We start from the raw sequence: 24,608 nt of genomic DNA on the forward strand, positions 1-24,608 counted from the left end.
AAGCTCAAGTAGGCATGTTTTTATCTTTTTTTTAAGCTATTGTCAAAGAACAAGGACATTAGATACTAACCAAATTGCTAAAATACCTATCATATGTACATAGCTGTTTCACATTTCATTCCAACAGATCAATTCCTTTTGTGGATTTATACAGTTCTCACTCAGTTACATATCTGTTGGCCACTTGGACTAATTATCTCTTTACCAAGATTGTTTTCAGCAATCTGAATGTTTTAACTTTATTTTCACAAGCGAAGAGACAGCACTAATCACTTGTATGCCTGAAAACAAAATAACCACTAATATTTATAATCTGGGTGGGTACTGTTTTTTTACAGCAGGAACAGCAGTTTTTTACTAGGATGTGTACCATCCCAGTTTTTAGAGTATGATATATATTAGAGGATAGCTCTGAGTCACTATCAGTTATTAGATTTTTTAAATAGTACGTGAGCTTATTACCAAACCCTTCCAGTGTTTTTGTGACTCTTCCTGTAATTTTTCTTTTTATGTAAGCCATCTAGAATCGTAAGATTGGGTGGCACTGAAATTCTGCTAAGTATAATATTGCTCATTAGCAGAAAACAACATCAGGATAATTTATGACCTTTCTGTGACAGTTAGATGCTAAACTCAACTGACAGATGAGAATTTGTCAGCAATACTACTTTTTAGGGGAAAAAACCACTGCATTTCATTTCTATTGTTTCTAATGAGATTGAACATTTTGGAATTGCATGTAACAACTGATTTTTATAATTGATTCTGTAGTGTTTAGCTCAATCAGGTCATGTGAAATCAAAATTACATTTCACTGTACTTTGTTGTGTTATACCACTACTGTAATTGTTTCATATTTGTGCAAAACCATTATTTTTTGTCCAAATGAGCTCTGTTGATCTTAAAAATCCAATATTCATCCAGTTTGTTTCTGGATTCCCCAGAAAGGTGATACATGCTCAAACATAAAGGTAGCCATTAACAAGATAGCATTTTTCCATGTTTTGTGCAACAAATATCTAACCAAGCATCTAACAATTCTCTGTGATCCTAACTTGAGGATCTATGCTGGCTCTTTCTTCAGGCTTTTTTGCCTTGACCTGGTCCACCCTGGAGCTACAGTAGAATCCAAGCAGAAAAAATAAATCTACAGAGAAAAAGGCAGTAACTATTTTTATTAAATTGATTAAATTGAATCTAATTAGATTTTGTCCTGATTCTTGGAGTGTGACTCCAAGTGTATCACTCAAACTCCTGGGATAAAACATAATGCTATTAGCAAACTGGCCAAATATTAACCCTAATAGTAGTCTTGAATGAAAGTTGTAAAGAATCTCCATCCTTTTTTTCAGTGCTTTTAAGTTCAATTATCAAACTGATCAATTTCACATAAAAATAGAAGTTCTCAACTGTATGCAGCCTTTTTTCTCATAAATATTTTAAAGTTAATCTGTTTTGTAAGATAAACTACAAGTGATGGTAGCTTCCCCAAAGGGAAAGTTAACTGCTTTACTTAGGAAACTACTTCATCACTTGTCATGGCAGGAGCTGTATGGGAAAGAGAGAAGATTGTAATTGCAAAATGGCAAGAGTACATCTTTCCCCTTTCCACCTTCTAGAGTCTTCCAGACCATTTCATGAAGCCTAAATAAAATCAGGAAGCATGAAACATAACATTTTACTCAAGCAAATGTAAAACGTGACCTCCAAAAGATCATTTAAAGAAAAATATTTTACAATCTTTCTATATTAACTGTTTTTAATAGCACAACATAGCAGGCATTTTGTATAATTTGTTCATATTTTAAGTACCAAGAACGAAAGAAACGCTGTAAGTGTGTAATAAGGGCCGGTGCAGAGGTAGGTTTGAAATCTATGTTCACGATTTAAGTAAGCTACTTTGATTTTTTTTCTGAAGAATGCTGTTAATTATGTATTTTGAATGACTGAAGTCCATTTTTCAGGTAACAGTTTTCATTACTGAGTCTTTCACCCAATCACCATGTTTACATAAAAGCCTGCCATGTCTGTATTAACATTTTAAGTGTAATACAATTAACTGGCATTTAATTTACAAACAGAAATTTATTCCTCCCCCAAAAAATTTGGATAGCTGTTTTTACAAATGCAGGAGAGACGTTGGGAATAGAAAGGAAAAAAGTTTCTTGATGTCTGTCATAGCTCAATAAGGTCCCTAAACTTATATCTAACAATGCAAAGTGGCATTCCTGCCTCAAAACATAATAGTTCAGTGATATAAACTAAGAAAATGACAACCAAGAAGTCTAAACTTACTGCAATTAAGTGAAATTGAGAATATGAAAAAGCTACTTGCATTCATTTTTACTTAATTCTCAGTTTTTGGTATTTGAATTTTTTTGCACTCTCTATCCAGCAGCCACTCAACTACTTAAAAAGGTTACTTATTCACTGGGTAAAAGGCAGTTGGAAGAAGAACAGATACGTAACTTTCTACATTAGACTGGTTCCTCAAATATATTAGAGGAAAGATTATGCAAATCTGCAACATTAATTAAGAAGCCACAACAAAATATCAGGTTAGTTTTTAAGTTTATTTACCATTGAAGTTAACACATAGCAGCAAGTTCTGTGTTGCCTTCAATTAAAAACAATCACTAACATTGCTACTTCAGCCCCAAATTGAAGTCAACCCACTCTTACTACAAAGCACTTGGTTTAAAGGTAAAGCACTTACCCTGAAGACAAGAAATTCAGAAGGAAAGGAGGAGCGAGGGGTTCCTCCAGATCATGTATATGAAATGACACTATATAAATGTTTCAAAAGAGATTACCAATACCAGAAAGAGCAGTGTCTATACACAGCAAGGAACAAAAATGCTCAGCAATAAGATTACTCAAATGCTTTCAATTTTAAAAGCCTGTTGTTTGGATACTACTGTGGCACTCATTGTGAAAGTAAAGACTGCAAAATGGCTTGATAAGACTGCATTCAAGTAGAATCTACCAAAAAAAAAAAAAATCCCAGCATAGCTAAAAGACCCATGACATTTATTCTATATAAATCAAATTAAAACCTACTGAATCCAATAATACCACCAACAATAGCCTCTGCCATCAAAATACTAACTTTAGACTGTACAGCCTTACAAAGTCATTTGTTTATGGAACCAGAAATATTGTTTTAAACATATGCTTTGCAGGCCATATCCATTTTAAGGTGTAAGGTTAGTTAACATAAAAATCAGATTTGTTTTTGACTGAGATGTACATGCCACTCAAAGATACCTATAGAATTCATATTTTTTATTTCTTACCACCAAGTGATCTGTGACATACAATTGAAATTTTAGATAACCAGTATTTAATTTCCAACTATTAGTTGTAAGTTCTGTGCATGATCAGTTTGCATACAAGTAAGAGTTTCATGCTTTCATATTCCTAGAAAACTTTGTTAAAGATTTCAAATTCAGACTCTTAAAGCACCAATATTATAATCTGTTATCAAATCAATGCAAAACACCAATTAAAACCATGTTTAGGTTTTGAACTTAGCGTCGTACAGTGGTCCAACCATCTTCATCAGTTTCATTTTTACTGCGACGAAGGGATTCTCGGTCTTTTTCTGTTCTCCAAGGCCCCTTCTCTTTCTCACCATCTTTTTCTCGTTCTTTGGAAACAGAAGGACCAGGAGTAGGAGCAGCAGTGGGTGGCCTTCGAACTGTTTCATGTTCTTCCTGTTCTTCCTTTCTGTCATCACCACGTCTCCATGAGTTCACTGAAAAATAAAAAGCAGTATTTCAGCTGTATTTCATTCACTGGGCTGTATAATAATCAAAATCCAGAAGAAATAGTTTAATCTGATTAGAATTAAAAACATCTTGGAAGAATTTACAATGTAATGTTTCTATTACATGAAGAAAGAGTAATGAAGCATGAGGAAGAAGTAATCACATCCATTTGTTAAGAGTAACTAATAAACTCTACAATTTAAGACTATAAACATTGTTCTACCAACGTTTCAGAATATACTGCAAATTCAAAATGACGGTTACAGTATACATATTACAAAAACTGGAAAAATAAAAGTACTAACTGGAAGAAAATAATCATGGCATTGTAGAGTAGGCAGGGACAATTTAGATCATAGAGTTCAAGCCATCATAATGATTCTGTGCATGAATCCACATTTAAATATTCCCGGCTGATGTCTAAATGTGTCTGTCAGCACCTGCTCATTCAAGCATTCACACACACAGTCAAGAAACTGGATACTCTGTCAAACACAGTGTTGAAATCAAGGTATGTTTACTACAGCATTTAAATTCTAGAGTATACACAAACGTGCACACGTGCATGCTCACACACCCACATAAGGGTTTTATATGTAGTACAATACAAAGATCTTGTTACACATGGCTTTATTCTAGTCTGCAATAAAGTAAATAAACTAGCTGATTGTGTCTGAAGGTTTGTTGTCAAGAAGCCAATTCTTGAATAATGGTAGAGTGTCTAAAGTGCTGAGATTTCTAGCTGTGCCTGGGTTAAGTGATCCACACAACTCCTGAAACTCCACTGGCAAAACTCGACTTGACTTAATGAACTCAACCCCCTTGGCCTTATGTTCTTTCTAATCATAGCTTACTCAGTAGGAAGGAATCAACACTATCTCACAGGGTTGTTCTTGTGAGGAAAAATAGGAAGAGGGAGTGCTATGCAGCCACCTTCAGCTCCTGAATGAAAGGCAAAATCCTACAATGGTCAAAACAGCAGCTCTTGGGACACAACTCTTGCAGCTAGGCAGATGACCTTTTTAACTCCAACAACTGGGCACATAATCCCTCAGAATATACAGATTCTCTGGTTCCCCCCCCCCTCATTTTCTTCTGTTGAACTGTACTAGCAAACTCCTATTCAATTTTCCTGGTCATTCGTACAATACGGAATACTCAGTATTTGCAAAACAGCCAGCACTAGATTTTCTACTCCATAATGAAAGGGATCCCTGATGAAATAATTTCTTAATATATTTGTTTTACTTTTAAAAAGCATAAGGTGTTGCCTTTAACGGTGTCTATATCTCCAATAATGATATATGACTGATAAAATCGATCTGATTCACACTTACTGCAGGCCCTTTAGATTGGTTATCTGGGAGGAATATGATCCTGTTGGGGCTGAGGAAGTGGACAGGGTTGTCAGCTGTTAGCCACCTCTGTATTAGCTCCATATCACTCCTGGTTGGCTAAGGCCTCCCAGAGGTTGGGGAGTGGTTGTGGTTGGGTCTTGGCAGTGGTTAATTCCTCTTTGACAGGAGGTGGTTCCACCATCTCTTAAGGAGTGTTGGCTTGCCCCTTTCTTGAGAGGCCATCACTAGATCCAATGGTACTGGACAATTTTCATCCAGTTTCCAACCTTCCCTTTCTGGGAAAGGTTGCGGAGAAGATGGTTGTGCAGCAGCTTCAAAGAACTCTGGAAGAAGCGGATCATCAGGTCCCCTTTCAGTCAGGATTCAGGCCCGGGTATGGGACCAAGACAGCACTGGCTGCATTTTTGGATGATCTCTGGCGAGAGTGGGATGGGGATGGTGCACCCATCCTTGCTCTCCTTGAACTCTCAGCAGTTTTTGATACCATTAATCACAGTATCCTCCTGGAATGGCGTTGGGGGTGGGTAGCACAATATTGTGCTGGTTCTTCTCCTTCCTCCAGGGCCAGTTCCAGTTGGTGTTGATAGGGAAGGAGATGGCCACTGTTACGTGGAGTGCCACACGGTTCAGTGACTTTTCCTTTCCTATTTAACATCTATATGAAGTCACTGGGTGAGGTCATCTGTCAGTTCGAGGTGAGGTACCATCAGTATGCTCTGTTCCCAGTCACTCATGCCTTTGCCGCCTCCTGCTTGGATTACTGCAGTGTGCTGTACATGGGGCTGCCCTTGAAGAGTATTTGGAAGCTTCAGCTGGTGCAAAATGTGATGATGTGGGCAGTTATGGATGCCAATCACTTAGCACATGTGATACCTCTGCTCTGCGAGCTGCATTGGCTACCACTATGCTTCCAGGTATAATTCAAGGTGCTGTAGTTACCTTTAAAGCCCTTCATGGCTTGGGGCTAGGCTACCTCCGGGATCGTCTCTCCCCAGTGACGTCTGCCCAGATATCTCTCAGGGTATCCAGCAGGAGAGGCATGCTCTGGGTCCCATTTATGAGAGACTGCCATTTGGCAGGGCCCAGGAAGAGGTTAGACCCTGCTGGCCTTTTGCAAGGCACTGAAAACTTGGTTTGTCATCAAGTCTGGAGCTCTGATAGTATGGATGAGCCCATTTCTTGCTCTTGGCTGTGTTAACTGAGTTTCTCAGCAGCTATGTTGTTTTATGTTATTTCTATTGTTTTAAACTTGCTTACATTTTTATTGTTTGTAACTGTTAGCCATGCAGAGTCATGCATATGAGATGGGTGGCCATATAAATGTACTAAATATATAAATAAATAAATATACACCATCTGCATTTTTGATAATGGGAATGCCCTTCCTTACTGTTTCTCTGGCAGGATTTATATAAGAATAACAGAACTGGGGAGAATTAGTCTACCTTCTTCCCGATCTGTTCTAGGTGGGGGTCCTCTCCTTTCTCTCTCTTCACCACGTCGATCTCGAAGATCACGACCACCTCGGTCATCTCTAGAGTCACGACCACCTCTGTCCCATTCATCACGACGACCTGAATCTCTCCAGCTAGAGGCTTCCTCAGATAGTCCTCTTCTCCAGCCAGTGTCATCCCTTTAATTATAAGAAGTTATTTCAGTCTTAAAGAAAGGACCTTTGACTACACATTATCTGCAAGAAAATGACTTATATCATCAGTATTTCATGTAAATTACGATTATTACTGGGAAAAAAACAAGTTTTAAAAAAAAGATAATGGGTATTTAAAATGCCTTTGAAAAAAATAAAATACAGGTAGTCCTTCATTAATGACCACTCATTCAGCAACTGTTCAAAGTACCTTTTTAAAAAAAAATTATTTCCATCCCAATGGAATGTTGGACAAAAATATGTAAAGGGACTCAGGGTTGTCCCTGAGTCTCTTTACATTCTGTCTGTCCATCTGTCCATTGATCAGCAAAGTAACTCTCAAAAGACAAAACAGAATGGAACCAAAGCAGGTATGGTGGGAGAAGCCAGCAAAAGAAAAATTGACTTTGAAATGGGCCAGATTAGGCCAGGAGACTGCAGGAGAAAATTCCCCCAATGCATCCAAAGAGGCAGTAGGGCAGTCACTTAGGATGTTGGTGACCATTCCACTCTAAGCTGCCCTCTTTCTTGGTCACACAATTCAAACTGGAGTGTATGAAGCCTATTTCATGCTTCCCAATGCACATGTATATATGCAAAAATATACAGATGCAACACAAAAAGGAAAGAAATACAGATACTTACATTCACACAGAGGCAACACATACACACCACACTGATTAGACTGTCACAGTACACCCAGAGACAAAACATATGCATACATCCTATTTAGTTGCTGGGGAGTAAGTACAAACACACAGAGAGACATACCAAAGCAACATATTATTCTGTTACATAGAATATACAGACACCTCTTACTGCTTATAAAAGGTGTGGAAATAATTTAAGAAACCATGCTCTGCATGCTTTTCCTATCTTGTTTAAAACTATAATAAAATATTTTTTAAAAAAACTTATGTATTTTTTATGGCTGATCACCACTCACATACTCTAACATATATTTCCTATATCCCAATATTTCTTGTCATAGAATACCAGACACTACACTAATCTATTAAAACTACCTCCTGGTTCATAAAGAAACATTAAATCAATAGACACTATTAAAATGTTATTAAGTCTAACCTAGGACGCCTAAAACGTTCTTCCCGATCAAAGTCACGATCTTTGTCAAATTCTCGTTCCTTTTCATTTTCATCATGGTCTTTATCCCATTCATGATCTTCTGAAGGTCTGGAATCCCGTGGAGGTCCCCAGCTGTCTTCTCGAGCCTTTTCTCGTTCTCTCCATCCACCTAACAGCAGCAAAACATCAAGTTTTTAAGGCTAATTTCAACAGCACAAGAACATGGAACTTCCACCTAGCTGAGCTCCTTATTTCCCCATCATCCCTGCAATGTCTTTTGCCACATCCAACAATCTTCCAAAAGAACTTGATTGACAAGATTAGTTTTTGGGAGCACATATATCTGTAATAAGCTGGGGAGTCAAGATGGCAACGAAGTTGCAGCCTCTGTAATGGGCTCTTCCAAGAGAATTTAATTTTTCAATGAGTGCTTTTCACTATCATACTTTTTAAATTACAACTATTAGCACAGCTGACACAGGAAAAAGAAAGAAGCGACAGAGAACTCCATCTGCAACACAACTACCAGCCAAGCCATTAAAACAGCAGAAGGTTGAGAGATTTATTACAAACAAGCAAGTCTCCCTGTAAGTAACGTTCTCCCGCTTCATCTAACGGATAGCTACGACCCACCTGAGTGGGATTTGCAGGCTGAGATCGAAAGCCAGCAACTTTTAGAGCTTTCCTCATCACTGATAGAGAATGCCCCTTCTCCACAGGCAGTTGCTGTTAGCTCAGCCACTAAACGATTTATCCAGGAGGGAGACGTGGATTCTAACTCTAAATCCCTGAAAGAACAAAATGCACTGGACTTTACAACTAGGCATAGCCTACTGACTGCAGACTGTTCTTTCGATTTTTGACTTCTGACCACAATTAAGGATAAAGTTGAATCCCTAAAAGAATCACGAAATTTCTTAGAGTCAGCCTAATATATTACTCACCCTACCAAATTAAATGACCGTGCTTTACATGCAGCCGACAGAGGGAAGGAAGATTTTACCTATAAATCCCTTGACAGGAAGTGCTAGCAGGGAAATGGAAAAGGTAAGCAGTTCCACAGAGAAAGGAGTGAAGGATGAAAAATATTCATTAAGAAAATGTCTTCTACAAACTAATAAGATAACTTTGCAAACCTTAACAGAATAAACAGAGGCAGATGGGGATCAAAAAAAGCCATTATTCAGTCCTTAAGTCAGCTTTTATGCTGCAAGAGAAAATCTATGGATTTAGAAAAGGTAGAATGGCTTCCATCCAGAGGCAATTATAGTCGAGTCCTGCTAACATTTGGACAGTCTGTGGTACCCAGCATGCTCTTCAAAATGAAACCTTTTTTGAGCACATTTTTAATCTTTACAGTTCGTGTTTTTCACTTTGAAGAAGTTAGATCGCTTGTGGCTCAGTACAGCCAAGAGGGTACTGGCACTTTAAAATATGACAGTAAAACTCCCTTAGACAATCTCAAGGACTTTTCATCCACAGAGCCTCTCCCAAGGAAACGTTTAAGCAAACAACCAGCTCAACTTACAACTACACAGCTAGCAAATGGTTCACTTGAAGAAAGCCTGATTAACTCCTTTGGTGCTGTGTCAGACACAAGGCAGGCTGATATACTTCAGAGATTAGATGACCTAAGAGAAGCCCTAATGACAACTTGTCAAACAGCCAAGGCATTAATAAATTTTGCCCTATGAAATATTAAGGATGATAATCCCTATTTTAAGCAACAATGAGAGGGTAATCATGAAAAAGAGCAATCTCTTGGCACTCCCTTAGCTGCTATAAAAAATCAAGATCTACAAAATTCTAAGGCAGCATCTGACTTGGTGGACTTCTCTGTTTTTAACTCATGTCCTAATAGTACTCTGAAATTACTAGAAGTTTCAAAACCAAAAATTCTTGTAGTTGCACAGGTTCATGTGGACTGGGCATCCTCATCTCCATCTCTTCAAGAGTAGTACCTAAATCTATACCCTCATTGAGGTAAACGGCCTTGGCTTTTTTGCTCGAATTGGGTTCTGCCACTCTGCTAATTATCAATGTCTATCTTCCGCCACCATAAAGAAGAGACGAGATCTTGGGCAGAGTTAAAGCAGAAGCTGAATTAATATGGGCTAACTTAGATTGAAGGTGGAGACCTATCACAAAATGTACAGTATCCACAATCCTCAGCATTAGCACACCAGCAAGTCTAGTAGCAGTGTAATTCAGATATTACAAAGGAAAGATTTTTTCCCTATCTTTCTGAAATCTTATTCACCCAGAAACAGGACTAGATTTATTTTACTGCTATACAGTTTGATTTTGGGAGTGAAGAGTGTAAAACATAAGGAGATAATGTTGTCTAGTACATTTAACGGCTACCTTCTTTGTAAACGATTTTCTCTTCAATTACCAAACTAGAAATTAAGGAATTGTTGTATACCCTAGCTGTGTCTCATAATGACTCCCATCCACCTGTCCACACCGTTTGTAATATGCAAGATGTATCATTTCACATATTATATATTTGGTACCCTAATGCTATTCTGTGCCTGGAAGTAGATGACAATAGATGTAGATTTTGAGCTAGGGCTGACAGAGGCAGTAAGATTTTTAACATCATTGGATCCAAAATGCCCACAAAGATTGGTGAAATCACTATACTTTCTTTATGGAATATCATTCTGTCACCCAAGTATACAGAGAAACAACCATATTCTGGCTGCAAAGTGGATTGTTAGCATCTGCCCTGGACTTGGAATCTGTGATATAACCTTTTTGCAGATATTGGGTCAACGTTGTTATTCTTTAATGCTGCACACAGAGAATATATTTTATAGAATACATTGGGGTTGTATGCAAAGGTGTTCAATTCACCTAAACATATATTCTTTGAGTCCAATATTCATCTTATTACATCCCTGTACTCTAGTTCATCTTATACTATTTTATCTTACCTTTTATCCTTATTTTACCGTACCTTACTATATTTTATCTATTTTATCTCACTGTAGCCTATTTTATCTTATTATATTGTATCTTACTTTCTTTTGTCTTATTGTATTATACTGCCTATGCATTGATACGGTCAATTGACTCATCTATCAATAAAGTATGTGTGTGTGTATATATACATAAACACACACACAAACACACTTGTAATAAGGAACAACTGGAAAAAATTTATTCCAGAAGTATGTTCTAAGCCATTTTTTTCCAATCAGTAGTATGGCAATGAATATATGAAAGCAATGGAAGAGAGATGAATTTATGTAGTTATCTGCAACTTTAACATGTAAGAAACCTTTCAAACAAATTAAAAACAAAAACCACATTTGTTTTCCACTTAACTACACTGGATAAATTTAAGTCTGTGTATAAGTAGCTGCCAGACACTGCCATCTGGTCTTAGCCATAAAGATTAGAGAAAATCTCTTTCCCAAGTTGCCCAGAACATTATGTTGACAGATGCAAATAGGACCTTTTCATAAAAAGCAGCAATTCTTAAAGTGTGAATGGCAAAATCAGTTTTAAAAATTCAAATACTCAAATGTTCAGATATGTCAGTATTCTTATACTGGTCTCATGAGATCCAGGATGAGGTCATTGAAGATTTTTGTGATTTTAGATATCTATAATAGAGACTCCTGAGTCAAACTCAAATCCTGCTGACTACACAGGCAAGATCATTTAATTTACTTTTTCATTTTCTTCACAACAATACAGAAGTGATTTGCCACTGGCATCCTGAAAAACATTTTTTTAAAATTTCTCAGTGTAGCATACAGATCTGGAATTTCTTACTGGTTTTCTGTCTTCATACATATCTGGTCCAACCCCACTTAGCTTTTAAAAAATCAGCCAAGTTAGGTGCTGCCACCTAATGGAGCAGATAACTATAGCAAGATTCTTTTAATAGTCAGCACTGATTACATCTGACTATCTGCCATCTTATTTGTGCTCAATAATCAGATTACATATTAGAATTTGGACTGCCTCCATTTAATCATTCACTCACTAGTCAAAAAATAAAACTGCAGAAAGGCAAAGGTTTTTAGCCTTTCATATGTTAAGTCCCACCAATCTACCAAAGAACTTTGTTTCCATTATAATAGAAGCAAAAAGCCCACTTTTTTCCAAGAAAGTTTATATAATTTATAATAATAAATGATAATATGATTGTTTGTGGTAAGTCTTTACAATTTAATTAAAGTTCAGTGACTTACCCTGTGCCCCACCTAAACTATTTCTTAGTCCCTCCTGTGAGAGGGATACCACCGGTTGAGAACTAGTGTATTATGGTAAATCTTCTACTGGTTAGCAAAGGAAACACATTATAGTTAGGTGCCAAAATGTAAGGAGTGTTTAAAAAAAAAGATGGACACACCTTATATTTAAGTACTCTACTTTTCAATATTTAGTATCTGTACCTTTCAAGTTTTATATTGCTAATACATTTCTGGAAATGGATGAGCCACCACAATGCACAGATTAATCCATATTGGACATAAAAACATTTAGAACAAAATGCTTACATTTTTCAGGCATTTATAATAAAAGGTTGCAATTTGCATGAATTCATTTACCTGGTTTACCAAACGGTCTCCAAGGTCCAGGCCTGGAATCATCTCCACGTCTAGGACCTCTGTCATCATCCAGTCGTCTGGATCCTCGATCATCATCTGTGTTACGCCAAGGTCCCCTATCCTCATCACGCCTTGAAATTCTATCATCATCCAGCCCGCGCCTGGGCCCTCGGTCATCATCCAGCCCACGCCTGGGCCCTCGGTCATCATCCAGCCCACGCCTGGGCCCTCGGTCGTCGTCTGTGTTGCGCCAACTGGGTCGGTCATCTTCCAGCCCACGCCTGGGCCCTCTGTCGTCATCCAGCCCACGCCTGGGCCCTCTGTCGTCATCCATGTTACGCCAACTTGGTCTGTCATCGTCCAAGCCACGCCTGGGTCCCCTGTCGTCGTCCAAGCCACGCCTGGGTCCCCTGTCATCGTCCAAGCCACGCCTGGGTCCTCTCTCGTCGTCCAAGCCTCGCCTGGGTCCTCTCTCGTCGTCCAAGCCTCGCCTGGGTCCTCTCTCGTCGTCCAAGCTTCGCCTGGGTCCCCTGTCGTCGTCCAAGCCGCGCCTGGGTCCCCTGTCGTCGTCCAAGCCGCGCCTGGGGCCCTTGTCGTCGTCCAAGCCATGCCTGGGGCCCCTGTCGTCATCCAAGCCACGCCTGGGGCCCCTATCATCTCCAGTTGAACGCCAATTTGTTCTGTCATCATCCAGGACTTTCTTAGGGGCGTCTTCCTCCTTATCCTGTTTCAATACTTTATCTTCGGGTGCTTCATGGGGAGACTGGTCTGCCTCTTCTGGAGTAGTATGTTTAATTACATCATCTTTTCGTAAAGATTTTTCATCATCACGTACTTCCCCACGACGCCACTCTCTAATCAAACAAAACCAGAAATTTTGTTTTCAGATGTCTAAAATCCAATAACTGTGTTACTCCTGAAAATTACAACTACATAACTACAAATTACACATGATTTGTCATCTCAAAAATTCTACCGTGAGCAACCAGCTGTTAACTCATGCATTCATATATTAGGAAGCCACACGTTCCCGTAGATGAGTATAAATAGCAAAATGCATCTTAGAAATCACAGTACTAGTCTTCTGAGACAAAAAAGCAATGGCTCACATGTTTTGCTGGTTTGTCAATAGAAACAATGCAAGTTACTTGTTCAATCTCAATATCATGAAATGGGGTATTAACAGACCTACCCTTTGCAGTTTACAGGAACTTCTAAAACTAGGTACCATGAGACACTATAGGCAAGTTTCTCTTGTTCTTTTGTGCCTTCCTACTCTCTGGTTACTATTCCTGCTGAGCAAACTAAACATTTCTCACAGATTACTTTCTTAGAATGTTAAGGATTTAGCTAGATGTGTAGTTTAAGGAGATATGAAGCTTACAGAAAATTTGCATACCAGTTAATTTCAAGAACTGAATATCCAGCATTGCAAGCTTGGCCTACTAATACACTTTATTCTGAATCTGGGATGATGATGAGCCAAGACTAAATTTGAGACTACAAAGGCCAAGAAGTATGAAAAGACAAAGTAAATGTGTGTGGAGATAGTGAGCATGCAACCAACCAAATTAACTAATTTTATCTGCAGGCCTCATGGAAAGTGCTGCCTCTTGCCCCCCTACCTGGCAGCGTCATCTACTCCTAACATGTCTTTGTTTTGGCTGCCTTGAACAGAAAATAGGAAGGATACAGTATGTGTTGATCAAAGCTGGAACAAGCTGTGATTTGCGGAATTCTTATCTGAAATGTGTACAGTGACAAGTCTGCTCTGAGTAAGGAGCAAGGCACAGAATGGTCAAAACTAGGAATGCCAGAGCACTTTTCTACTCTAAAACAAAAAAGGATAGCAGCTGGTGAATAGGTGAGGCATTCTTAGGTGGCTAGTGTATATCAAAACAATGTGAAAGAAATAGTCTGCCAGCACCTTATAAAAATCAGATCAGTAAGAAAATCAGAGATAACCAACAGAGGCTGGAATGAAGCTACATTGGAGAGGTTTTCTCAATTTGTTTTGTTACCCAAAGGAAAGAAATAAGAACAACTGGCAAACAATCCTCGCAACTGTGCTACCCCAGAAGCAAAAGGAAACGTAATCAGGGTAGATACAAAGGAAAAAAATTGCACAGCACTCATATACTGCCTACCCTGAGCAGGAACAAAAAAGGACCATGTCTAGCATCTTCTCCAGGTTGCTTATCAATATGAGTCCCGTTTCCTTTCCTTTTGGATTCCTGGAAGGCTTTTCAGACTTATATTGACCCTACTGTCTACGGGCAATCCATCTCGATAGATCAGGGTTTCTCAACCAGGGTTCTGTGGAACCCTAGGGTTCCGCGAAAGGTCACTAGCGGTGCCTTAGGAGATCACAATTTATTTAAAAAATTATTTCAAATTCGGGCATCTTCACATTAAAGAGGTAAGTTTCATTCTTTATTTTTAGTTTAAGAACACTGTTAATGTATATATACAGGCCTACACATGAAATGAATATAATTTTGTAACTTCTAGCCTGAATGAGCAGGGGTTCCCTGAGGCCTGAAAAATATTTCAAGGGTTCCTCCAGGGCTAAAAGGTTGAAAAAGGCTGTCATAGATCTATCCAACCCCCATTTCCTCTGGAGTCCACTTACACTCCCCAAACAATTCTCTCCTCAATAGACTACAACAGAAAAATTGATGTTGGAGAGGAGATTTTAACTGGTAAGTCAACTGAAACCAACCCTATACTGGGGAAGGTGAGTGTCTTAAACCTCAACTCATTGATTCAAAATTCATGTTCAGTCCCATCTCCAAAATCACCAAAATCCAAACCCCAATAAAGGCAATCAGAGAGAATCATAGCTGCAGCAAAATATATTACTTAACTCATTACGGGTCAGAACAGGTTCCTACATTTACCCAGAGAGTTAAGAGAAAGATGTTAAAAATGCCTTCTCTATTTGTAGACTATGGAATATATGCAGAAACCTAATGTAAGTTATTTAGGGGAATGGCTTTCATTACATTAAATTAGGGAAACCATGTATTCCAGGTATAGCAAAACTTAATATTCTCATCATGCATAAATAACTCAAGGTCTATTCTAACAAATGTTCTTTGTGTATTGCTTGTAAGTGCACTAGTATTTATACATTTATCTATTACTGACCTGTATGAGAATAGAAAATGAAAGTAGCTGTTCTGCTTATTTATATAGACAGTTGTTTCCTTCAGACAAGAGAACTAGCTAAAATAGGCACAGAAACTTTGGAATAGTAAAAACAAGAATATTAAAGATTTTATGAGGAAAAATATTTCCCTCTGCAACTGGAATTCAATTACCTATTCCTGATTGAGCAGGGATTTCTTTTAATGAAAAGCACTGAAATGGATGGATGGATGAATAAATAGAACATGAATGAGAAAGTTTATAAAAACAAGAAAATAACTTTTTAGGATCTTGAGAATTAAATATATTAAACTATATAAGCAAAATATAAGGGGCAGAGAGGAACTATGGAGAAAGTAGTGCAAACACAGCCATGCATTTAGCAAAATGATTCCAACCTACAACTAGGATAGAACAAGCCTATGTTAGATATGCCAATTTGCTTGAAATAATTATACACCAAACTCAGTTTGGTTACTGAATATATTAATAGTTCCATGGTCTTATTTAGGTAACCAATTAACTGTACAGAAAGTGAATCTTCATTAAGATGACTAAGATTTCCAAGAAAGTTTTGGAATCTCTAATGAATCATTGTAACATGACATCAACTGCCACTGAAATAATTCCATATCTAATCAATTGTCTTTGGATGACAATGTTCATTCTTGCACAGGACATCAGAATAAGAAAGGAAATGTTAACCTATTATAGATTGTTTAAGCATTACTCCATTTAGCTACCTCTCTGGTGGACGTCTCCATTCTGATTCTTGATCAGTACTTCTTCTCCAGGTACTTTCAGTTTCTCTATCACCCCAACGAGATTCCTGTATTTAAACATAATGAAAAGCAACCTTAGGGTACAACCCAAAATAATTAAGAATACTTCATATTTTAATTTCAACTATCACAAACTATTTTTTGAAAAGCACAGAACCTATCAACAGGCCCTCAGCCTTAACTGAAGCCCACAGAAAGAAGCAAAGAATGGGTATGTCTAGAGTCAAAAGTGGAGGGAGGCATTCTCTATGATCCCCTCTTTTCAACCATCTTTTTCTCTCTTTCCTAAGCAGCAGGCTCCACAGAGGGGTCCATAACTCATTTGAGAAAGCTGGACTGGTATGTTATAGCAGCTGACTACTGCTAATTGTTTTATGGTGTTACAGATATCTTGAAAGAGCATAAATATGTAAATTTCAACATGGATAACTGCAGAGTGTTTCATATCCAAAAACTGGGTCTAAAAATTTAATATGGGATCTTAATTATTAGTTACCACTTAACAAAAGAAAAAGGGTAAGGGGGAACACAGAAAACAGCAATTCCACATGGCAGAGGATACTCATCCCTCAGTAATATGTACAATATTTGAAATTCATTTCTGAAAGGGTATAAAATGTATGTATAAAAGAAACCATCACTTCTGTAACAGGACATTTCAAATGCAAAAAAAGTTAAGATTAGAAAATGCAGGAAGAACAAGGAAGAAATGATGAAATTCATTATGAATAAATAATTTTTTAGGTTCAAAATCTTTATCTTGGTTTCAAGATGCAGAAGCTACTTTGTGAATGGGCTCCATGTGATGCTACTCAGGATATCATCTCAAAAATCCAAATCAGCCCACTTACTCAGAATTTGCTTTAAAAAGATTGGTGCATGTTCTCCAACATTTCAATGCAATACTTTTTATTCTCATTTAGCTTATACCCATCTGACTCCCCAAACTATTATTTCCAAAGTTTAAAATAATGTTATAAATCTATCAATTCTTACATCTGAAATATTATTACATTGGCAATAACATTTAATTACATTCCCAACAACACACTGAAAAAAGTGACTTAAGATCAGTCCTCACGCTTATGGCTGTCACAATGTCCTTGAGGTCACATGATCATAATTCGGGTGCTTGGCAACCATCACATTTATGACGGCTGCAGCGTCCCAAAGTCACATGATCGCCATTTGCTACCTTCCCAACCAGCTTCCAACAAGCAAAGTCAATATACAATGTATAACACCTTTGTTTAAATCAAGGACAGAAGATATAAAATGCAATATATATCATTTTTAATAATCTTTGCTTGAATTTAAATTGTATCAATATATTTTTAAAATAAGCTAATGTTAAAATGGCACATAGAAGCCGTATCTTAAAATGATTTCTATCAGAATATTTAAACTGGCAATATTCCTTGACTGTAAGATTTACACAGCTGATGTCATGCTTTCCAGAAAAATCCAGTTCATTAGAAATATTTACCTTCCGTGAAAGTGTATCTTCAATATTCCGTCTCTCCTCTTCACGACGACGCTCCCGCTCTTCAATTTCCAACTCCCTTTGGCGTTTCTTTCTTTCCACCTCTTCTAGTTTTTTAACACGTTCCTGATATTCACGCATTTCTTCTTCACGTTTTTCACGTTCAATACGTTCTTTCTCTTCTTGTTCTGTCCAAACAAATCAGGAAGATAATAAAACATCTTCCCATATTGGCTTAAAAATGTGTATTTCATCTTCAAATATACTGATTTGAATATCATTTCATCCACAATTTGAGACTTAGCTCTAATAAATTCAGTTTTATAAGTAACAGTTAAGGATCAATCTAAATCTAGCCCTTTTTTTTTTTTGTAGTTTTAAAAAAAGGAAAAATACAAGAAAACCTTTGCTGTCATATGCAACTTACCCTAATATATTTTAATGGAACCTTGCCTACTATAATGATCTTACATACATATTTCCCCAAATATAAATAATTCTGTAGGAACATTAGAGCAAAATATGATGGACACTACTATACGCTGTGTGGTAATATATATGTGTTACAATTCAGTAAACACTGGTGGATCATATTATAGATAGTCCTCGCTTAATGACCCTAACTGGGACTGGCAATTCCTTTGCTAAACGAAGCCTTTGTTAAGTGAAACATCACATGACTGTACTGACTTACAACAGCAATTCCAGCAGTCCTGGTTGCAGTTGTCAAGCAAATCACCCACGGTTGTTAAGCAAGACATCACATGACCATGACTTATGATCTCCTGCTGGCCTCCCCAATGACTTTGCTTGTCAGAAGCTGGCTGAGTAGGTCACAAATTGTTGTAAAATGACCGGGGGATGCTGCAACTATCATAAATGTGCGACGGTTGCAAAGCACCCGAATCACAGCCACATGACCATGGGAACACTGTGGCAATCGTAACTGTGAGGACCGGTCGCAAGTCACTTTCCCAGCACCATCGTAACTCCGAAGTCACTTAAATAAATGGTTGTTAAGTGAGGACTAGCTGTATTTTGATTTGCAAGAGACCCAAAACAAACGTCATTATTTCTAGTAGCAGCCATGACACACATCTATTCAGACATGCAAAATTACTATTATGAAATATAAGGCTATATAAATAAAAGATCAGGGTAGGGCGTTATTTTAGGAAGAACCTTTCAGCGTTTACCTTTAAGCATCTTCTCCTCTTGCAATCTTTGTTCTTCTTCTTCTTTCTCACGATAGTAAGTAATGCGTCTTTCCTCTTTGCGCTGTCTCTTACGTTCCTCTAACCGATTACATCTTTCCTCTGCTAATTTTTCTTGGAATTGTTTAAGTTTTTCCTGAAATAACAATCCTTAACCTTGAACTACAGAAATGGTAGAAGCAACATATAGCAGGTCAAATATGGATGTACGCCAAATTACTTTCTAGCTTGACAGATGGTGATAAAAACACACTAGGGCTCTATCCACTTGGAGAGGTAGTTATACAAAGTCATGTAGGAAGACAAGTGCTGTTTATATTCTTGCAGCAACACAGATATGGAGGAACAGATAACAAAATGTAGCCAGACCACTATGAACAACAGTCTATGCCAGCCTCTCTCAACCTTTTGACCCTGGAGGAACCCTTGAAATATTTTTCAGGCCTCGGGGAACTCCTGTACATTCAAGCTCAAAGATAGACCAGAAGTCACAAAATTCTTATAATCATTTCATGTATGGGCCTGTATACATGGATGAACAATGTTCTTAAACTAAAAATAATGAAACTTACCTCTTTAGTGTGAAGTTGCCCAAATTTGAAATAATTTTTTAAATAAATCATGATCTCCCAGGGAACCCCTAGTGACCTCTTGTGGAACCCTAGGGTTCCACGGAACCCTGGTTGAGAAACCCTGGTCTATGCAAAGCAAACATACGCTGGTTTTATAAATAGCATTCATACCTCTTATTGTTTTATGGCAGTGTATAAGATAGATTTTAAGAGAGGCAGTATATAAGTGAAATAGTAAGTTAAAAGGAACCTTTTACCAGGGTAAATTGAAATTTTACAGCCTAATAATTAACTGATAGGTGGTAGAACCCAAGACCTGAATGCAGCTTCCCCAACCCAAGGAGAAAAGTCACAACTTCAGGGTGGGAAAATGGACTGAAGAACCATTCAAGGTAGACAAGGTCAAGAAACAGAAGTCTTGGAATGTAGAGTACTGTAACAGAATTTTGAAAGTCTGTCAAAACCCTCATTTTAAGTTATACGAAACCCAATCAAGGCAGAGTTGTTTTGACTTTTTTTTTCACATTTTCCACTATTCTACTTTCCTGGGACTGAGATATCTTTTTTTGTAACAGCCCCACATTCTCCTGAATTCTATCAGACATACAGATAATACACTCAAATAAAAAATACAGGCAAGCAATGCTGGAGGCAACCCTAGCCAATCTTGGCTGAGCTAATACCCTTTATGTCAAACATGGCCTTGAGTTTTTAAGACATTGCCTGCCTGTTTTAGAACATTCTGATTTATGACTGTGCTAAAAGATCCCAGATGTAAGATTATAGATAGCAAAAAAATGAAATGTACCTCATAAACTGATCTCCTTGCAGCCTTGAGCCTAGTTATAAACAATTCACTGTCTTCTAACATCCGTGACAATCTATTCTTATGCTCAAGAGCCTTTTCACGTTCCTGTTGCATGGTTGTGATCTATAACATATTCAAAATAAAATCAATATACTGTTGTATGTGATGTTCAGATGCCAGTGTCTAAAATTTTGCAGACTAGTTGCACAGTGACAAAAACATCAAGTAGCCTGTTACATAACATTACAGTATTTAATTACAGTAAAAACACTGCAGTCATGGTTTTGCAGTAAGTACAAAGTTCTAGCCACTACGCAACTGTAAAAACTTTAGAACAATAAAATGAACTTACTTATAGCTTGTAGAATTTATTCTGGTGGAAAATGTACATTCTGTGGTAACAAAATTTGAAATTCTAAAAGAGATTGGAATTCCCTAATGCTTAACAACCTACAGCAATAATGACTTTGACCATTAAATGTTGCTAGTGGGCAAGTAAATTAACTTGAATCTAAAGATTACTAGAAAAATGTTACTACTGAGAATTGCTTTTTAAACAAGCAAGCTCTCCAAAACCTTACCCTTTCTTCTTCCTGTTGTTCCCAAAGGTCCATATCTCTGATTCTTTGTTCTTCATAGGCAGTCTTAATCAGTGGAATTTCTTCTAAACGTTTTGCTCTTTCAAAGTAGTCAATCTAGATTTTAAAAAAAGCTGATTTATACTCTTAAATTTGAAGAAACAAAATTATTTCTAATTCAGCTATAAGTGCTGTTCTTTCCACCTACTCTTTAGCTATTATCCATATCAGCTTTTTTCTTTTACCTTTTTCTCCTGATTCTTCAGACGCTCTTGCAATTCCTTCTTTTCTTTTTCAAGCTGTTCAACCTGTTTTGCCATAATGAAGTCTGGATCCAATTCTTCAAGATCCTATAAATAATAAAGTTTAAAGCATAAAAAACAGATTTCTAAAGTTGATGAAAGCATTTTTGTAGTTTAGGTATACGGTATTTCCCACAATACATTATTTACTATGTTCTTCTTAAACATTTAGTACATTTATCAATTATTTTAATATCACAGAAAGTAATACTTCATTTAAGTCAAATTGAGGAAAATGCATTAAAGTTAGGAAACCTAATCCAGACAAGATGGAGGTCAAGCTGGTGGGTGGTTTAACTGGGAATACACTTTTCAGGAAGAATCAGAACATGAATGCTGGAATAGTCCAGGTCTGAAATTCCAAACTGAAGTTGTTAGATGATCTTCATGTTAGCATACTGGGAACAGAAAACTTGCTTTGCTTTGAGTTACAATTGTTGCATCCCTAACTGAAAGGATTTCAGGCAGCATGGCATAGACAGGGCTCTTGAACAATTGGCTATTAGTCCTTTAGGACAATGAGTTATTTTCATGTGTTCTGAAAATCTGCCCTTAACAGGAGGCCAGGCCATAAATTAAAAATTAACAGACTGCCACACAAAGAAACACTTCTTACTTCAATATCAATATCTTTGAAGGCCTTGGCTCCCAGCTCAGTCTTCTTAATCTGCTCCAAACGTTCACGAACCGTTTTCTTTTTAATTTGCTCATGTTCCTGAAGAATACGCTCTTTTTCACGCTCTTTTGCCTCCTGGCGCAGTCTCTCTTCTTCAGCTTTGCGAACTTTTTGGAGCTCAGCTTCACGCTGTTCCAGCTCTTCTTTCTCACGCTGAATGTTCAAACTCTCAAGACGTTCCTTCCTTTCTTCAATAGTCTGCCGGCGAGCAAGGATACGCTGATGTTCCTTCCTTGAATTTTTTAAGTAAGCTGTAACTGCCTGCTGATGTTGTTCTTCCTTTTCTAGCTGAATAAAAGTTAACAACATAACAAGATTATTTTTTGAGATTCAAATGCTGTAAGAGTCCAGAACATTACAAACATTACAAATACCACCTTACTTAGATCCACAGAAAAGGCTGTTTTGAAGATATTCCTGTTGCTACAATCTCAGCCCTGATATATGGGAAAAGGCTGACTCCTGTATGGCTACTAAGCTATGGAATCCTCTCCCTAGGAAGTTATGTGTGGCTCCCACTTTCCCAGTATTTAGGAAAAAGGCAAAAATACAGGTAGTCCTCACTTAACGACCACAACTGAGACTGGAATTTTGATCGCCAAGTGAATCTGACCCAATTTTACAACCATTTTTCAGTAGACATTAAGCAAATCACCACAGTCGTTAAGTGAATCACATGGTTCCCCACTGATTTTGCTTGCTGGAATCCAGCTGGGAAAGTCGAAAATGGCGATCACGTGACCACAGGACACCCCAACAGTCATAAATGCAAACCAGTTGCCAAGCACCCAAATCGCAATCACGTGACCATGGGGGCACTGCAACTATCTTAGGTCAGGTTTTAGCACTGGTTTAAGTCCAAATCATTGCTAAACGAATGGTCGTTAAGCGAGGACTACCTGTACATCTCTTTCACCAAGTGTTAGCTACTGATTTTAATTGGATTAATTTAAATGTTATATTTTATATTTATGTTTTCGTTTTCATTGTTGTAAGCCATATGGTTTTTGTAAGTATAAAGACAGGGGTGTAATAAATAAAAATTTCTAATGCCATCTTCATGTTGTCTTTACATCTGCTGATTTAAGTCTTTCAAACATCTGGGTACCAGAAAAAAAAAATCCCAGAGAATTAAATCTTAATGTACACAAGTATCTAGAACAACATCATTCAAGGATTTGATTTCCAATAAAAAACTGAAATCACAACAATAAATTGTCAAGCAATCATTTGGAGATGGAAAAATTATAATATATCCATACCATGTTATAAAAATGTTTTTTAAAATCTCTTTCTCTGATAAAAACACCATCCCAGTTGTTTACTTAGAAATTTCAATTAATTGGAATGCCATTTCCCATATTTTTCTCTAAAAGTTAATATTCAGAGACTTTAGTCATAGGAAAGAGCCTGTCACTAAAACAATTCAAGATGGATTCATTCATTTTTCTCAAAGCAAAACCAAAATCCTACATACAAACATAAATTTGCTTTCATCATTAAAATAATATTTTCAGGGAGGAAAGGATAGTGAATATAAAATCCAAACCTGCCAACATGAACAGAATACTTAAGCAATTACATTTTAAATAAAGGCATCAAATAAAAAAAAAACTGAAACAGGATTTCTATCCAACTGGCAAAATACTTTTACACTACTTAAAATGGAAATTCCAGCATGGCTCGTCCATGTGCTTATCTGTCGACAGACACCACTATGGTGCCTATAAGGTTCCCTGATACATTTGATTTGTTAAAAATCTATATGATTTTTGTTTTTAAAAAATGAGATAATGCAGAGCAAAGTTGCTAGCCTTCAGCATCATCTTTATTTCCAAGAATGCCTCTGGGCCTTAAGTGGGTCACAGCTTTCCTGGAAAATACAAATGATGGGAGGCTGCAGTCCAGTGCTTTGGTTGGAAATATGCCCACCTGCTAGAAGAACAACCAAGTTAAGCAGGAGTGGTAAAGAACTGATGTGTGGTTGACAGCATTCTGGTAAACTGGCACTCTGAAACAGCTGTGGGCCAACCATCCCAGCAGACCTTCGCAAACGCACTCAGAAAATTTCTCACAATTCCAAACATGCCCATCAGAGCAAAACATTAGGGGAAATTCTAACTGTAAGTTTTAAGGAAATCCATTTTAAATATGCAAATAAATGCTAGTCGCTCATATTTTACTATATACACGGATTACTGTATTAATAAGAATTAACTTTTCTCTGTTTATTTCTTGTATTCCTTGATTCTTTTAGAGTTAAATCCATCAATTACGGAATGGAACATTTTGGAGAACTCTGGGACATTCCATTCCCCCCGGCCCCAAACTAAGCTGATCTGGGGGCAATTTGGTGGCATGATCTAGCACAAGAATGCAATATTCTAGAGTTTTCCAGAACATTTTCTTCTTGAATCACTGGATTTTGCACATCCTTAGTCCATTTGATCAGCTACAACTAAGTCTAAAGAGGAAAGGCAGTAACAATAGTAGATGTAGTATTATGCTGATTATAAATCTCATTAGCTGCTCTATTATTATTCTTTTACATTCTTCCCCACCACCACCACCGACTCAAGCAGACCCCAAGTATTTTGCTACCTGAAGCAAAAT

At 37.4% G+C, this 24,608-nt stretch overlaps 1 protein-coding gene across 1 annotated transcript in view; it reads right to left on the reverse strand.

Annotated features, from left to right (window-relative positions):
- Positions 1-2,563: 2,563 nt before the first annotated feature.
- EIF3A (eukaryotic translation initiation factor 3 subunit A) overlaps positions 2,564-24,608 on the reverse strand; it is a 38,782-nt gene continuing 16,737 nt past the window's right edge. Inside the window, exons 12-22 of the mRNA XM_063307226.1 lie at positions 21,936-22,283; positions 21,263-21,367; positions 21,021-21,134; positions 20,440-20,562; positions 19,042-19,195; positions 17,849-18,033; positions 16,324-16,409; positions 12,431-13,284; positions 7,863-8,031; positions 6,574-6,761; positions 2,564-3,757 (exon numbers count right to left, since the gene is read on the reverse strand). Of these exons, the coding sequence (XP_063163296.1) occupies positions 3,531-3,757; positions 6,574-6,761; positions 7,863-8,031; positions 12,431-13,284; positions 16,324-16,409; positions 17,849-18,033; positions 19,042-19,195; positions 20,440-20,562; positions 21,021-21,134; positions 21,263-21,367; positions 21,936-22,283 (2,553 nt within the window). The 3' untranslated portion in view covers positions 2,564-3,530. The remainder of the gene's footprint in view (positions 3,758-6,573; positions 6,762-7,862; positions 8,032-12,430; positions 13,285-16,323; positions 16,410-17,848; positions 18,034-19,041; positions 19,196-20,439; positions 20,563-21,020; positions 21,135-21,262; positions 21,368-21,935; positions 22,284-24,608) is intronic.

The sequence above is a fragment of the Candoia aspera genome, chromosome 6 (assembly GCF_035149785.1).
Source record: "Candoia aspera isolate rCanAsp1 chromosome 6, rCanAsp1.hap2, whole genome shotgun sequence".
In the NCBI taxonomy this organism is placed as follows: domain Eukaryota; kingdom Metazoa; phylum Chordata; class Lepidosauria; order Squamata; family Boidae; genus Candoia; species Candoia aspera.